General features: G+C 48.2%; 1 protein-coding gene across 1 annotated transcript; it reads right to left on the reverse strand.

The window, feature by feature from the left end:
- Nucleotides 1-740: 740 nt before the first annotated feature.
- LOC310871232 (deoxyhypusine synthase-like) lies at nt 741-1,916 on the reverse strand (the record flags this gene model as incomplete). The annotated part of the gene is made up of 1 exon (XM_083782722.1): nt 741-1,916. One exon carries the CDS (start codon nt 1,914-1,916, stop codon nt 741-743), a length of 1,176 nt encoding a protein of 391 aa, XP_083638848.1.
- Nucleotides 1,917-3,003: the final 1,087 nt, after the last annotated feature.

The raw sequence follows: 3,003 nt of genomic DNA on the forward strand, positions 1-3,003 counted from the left end.
AATCAAGTCCCCTGGCCTCATTTCAGACTTACCGTCCACGTACGCCAGTTTTGTCGCTGTCAAAACAGTAGCCGTGATCAACGCACTGAATGCAGCCCCTGAGATCTTGATAGGTCAGTAGACGGCTATACTGAGAGCAATCGATGCACTGATTAAACATGCGTTTGTCCCTTTCAGTGCACTCACTGCACTGATAGCATTTGAAGCGGGAGGAATAATAGGCAATAGGCTCTCTCTGCACAGCAGCCATGTTGGAAAGAAATTGGGCCTCTCCCACTTCCTTCCTTCACAGGTCGCACCAATTACACTGATTATAAAGCTATGCTCCATCCAGAGTAATCGAGTAAGAGAGTGGCGACACTATAGCGTTGATTCCTATTGTAACAATTGAATGCGGAAGTGCTCATTCAATCTCAATTTAATAGTTCCAATGTTTGGAACTATAGCCCATAGCAGGGAGATCAAAGGGTGTCGCCACTCTCTTATTAGATTAATCTGGCTCCATCCTGGTCAAACAGAGTCAGGGTGCAAATATTGCATATATTATGCATATTGGCTCACTGGTAACACTTAAGAATGCACAAATGGACCCAAATGGACTCGTATAAGGGTCCACAGTGGTTTGTTAGATAACTAACCACTGTGCTACAAAAGACCTAGACCTACACAAGAAGTCACCAAAGGGTCACTGTGGCCTGTTCATTAAATTCTTTCAAAGTCTTTATTCACAACATTGTATACTATACAGACATGGACAGACATGGATGTAAATGGCCACTGGTTTGTGTCGACGTGTTCAACGGCGATGTGGAATTTCTAGTCTTGTTGGCAGTCATCTTGTCTGCGTGAAATGCAAACGTCTCAGCCACCAGCAGGGGGAAGACTATAGAAGCATCTGCATAAACCTTCACAGGCTTGGCGTCCATTCTGATCTTACCCCAGGACACGGCCTCGTCAGGTCTGGCCCCGGAGTCGGACCCGTCGAATTCCTGACCAGTGTTGACGTACACTGAATAATCAGCTCCGTTTCTCATCAGATTGGCGTTGGCTATGTGGTGCTTGACCAGACCACCTCCCAGGATGATCATCCCCGTCCGCTTGGCGAACACAGCTGCGCCGTTCAATTTGCGGATGTCTTCTACTATGTCCAACACCAAACCTGGCTTTCTGTAGGAGTGGAAGTAGATCATGTCTCCCAGGGAGCCGTCCGTCAGGGCGGGGCTGAACACCGGGATGTCATTCCTGTAGGCCCAGTAGTAAACAGAGTCGGGGTTGTTGATCTCCTTGCCCAGACGGTGGATCATCTTGGACGGCGTCCAACGGGCTCCCTCGGTATCCTGTTCCAGGACCATCTGGTCCAAGATGGGCATCAGCCAGTCCTCAAACTTACAGTAATTGCCGTTGGGGACCAGGAGATTCCCCACCCTGTTGATGCCTCTCTGGCGCAGCTCCTTGCCGGGCAGGGCGAAGTCCCCGAGGAACGTGTCGGCCAGGCACTTGATCAGGTCCTCCTCCACGCCTCCGGCCGTGGTCACGATCACGTCCACCATCCTGTGCTCGGCGAGGTAGCGGATGCTCTCCCGGACCCCGGAGCTGATGAGGTTGGAGGTGTAACCGAGGAAGATGGTGCAGCCCGTCTGGCGGGCGGCGGGGGAGGAGCTGGAGACCGCCGTCCGCTCGCTCCCCTCCGCCGCCGCCGCCGGCTCCTCCAGACGCTTCTCTATCATGGTGTTGATCTGCTCGATGGCCAAGCCCATGTTGCTGGCCTGGAAGCCGGTGGTGAGGTAGGAGCGGAGCAGAGCCCGGTGGTCCACCCCCTGGTTGAAGTCATAGCCCCGGATCCTGGGAGTGTCCTCCGGGAGGTCCTCGCTCTGTTTAAGGACCGCCTCCGTAGCCATCAGTGGAGCATCTGCCATCTCCTCTATATCCGTGAGTGTCGGTGCTTTAAGAGTGTCAGCGGACAGGAGCACGAGGGATACCATAGGACTGCTACTCTCTGATGTCATGTTGATGATATCATGTTGATGACGTCAGTGTGCAACTCCATATTTGGATTGGTGGGACACTTGATCTCAGAGTATGAGTTCACAACATGTGAAAGATATTCAGGAATGTGCCCTATAGTGTCAATGTGCCGTGCACATTTCGTGCTGATCGATCCAGTGGTTTGCAAGATTAACCACGCACGCACGCAGACACACACGCACGCATGGAAGTTCCAGAACCACAGGAACGGTAGAGAAATTACAGAGTTACCGTGTGGGGGTCCCTCTACTGTACCCTCTACTGTACTGTCACTGTACTGTACTGGCACACACAAAATCATCATATATACAGTTAATATATGCGTTTGTGTTTTAGGTTGCGCACAGGTGGTGAAAAACAACCATGCTGTTTTTGTGCAGACCCAGCCAGCCACCCACACACATAGCTCCATAAGGGAGTGGTTGCATCACTCAAAAAAGAAGACGGAATCTTTACAATGGTTCATGCTCCCATAGGGAATTTTATTATGTTATGTTATGTTTACTACTAACCTACTGTAGGTCACCTCACATGCATTGGTGCACAGGTGGCCAGTAGACATGTAATTAAATAATACAGCAATGAACATGCATACAATTTTATCACAATGCAAACAATTATTAAAGTGTAGGTTAGTGTTAGTAGAAAACACTCACCTACACACTCTCTACCAAAAGAGTGTTAGTAGGCCATACACTGTAATATCAAAATAGATGCACATTAATACAAACTAAAGCTGGGACTCGATTAAAAAAAAAATCTAATTAATTAGAGGCTTTGCGATTAATTAATCTAGATTAATCGCATTTTAATCGCATATCAATATTCAACCCGAGAACAGCAAGAAACCTTTTTTTTTAATGTTTTTTGGTATCCCAGTGAATCAATGAATAGTGACTACAGGATACCACTAATTTTCAACTTTTTACTGTCATTAATATACCTGTTGTGGAAATAATAATAAAAGTCACCCCATTC

The sequence above is a fragment of the Protomyctophum parallelum genome (assembly GCF_964188405.1).
Source record: "Protomyctophum parallelum genome assembly, chromosome: 14".
Lineage (NCBI taxonomy): Eukaryota > Metazoa > Chordata > Actinopteri > Myctophiformes > Myctophidae > Protomyctophum > Protomyctophum parallelum.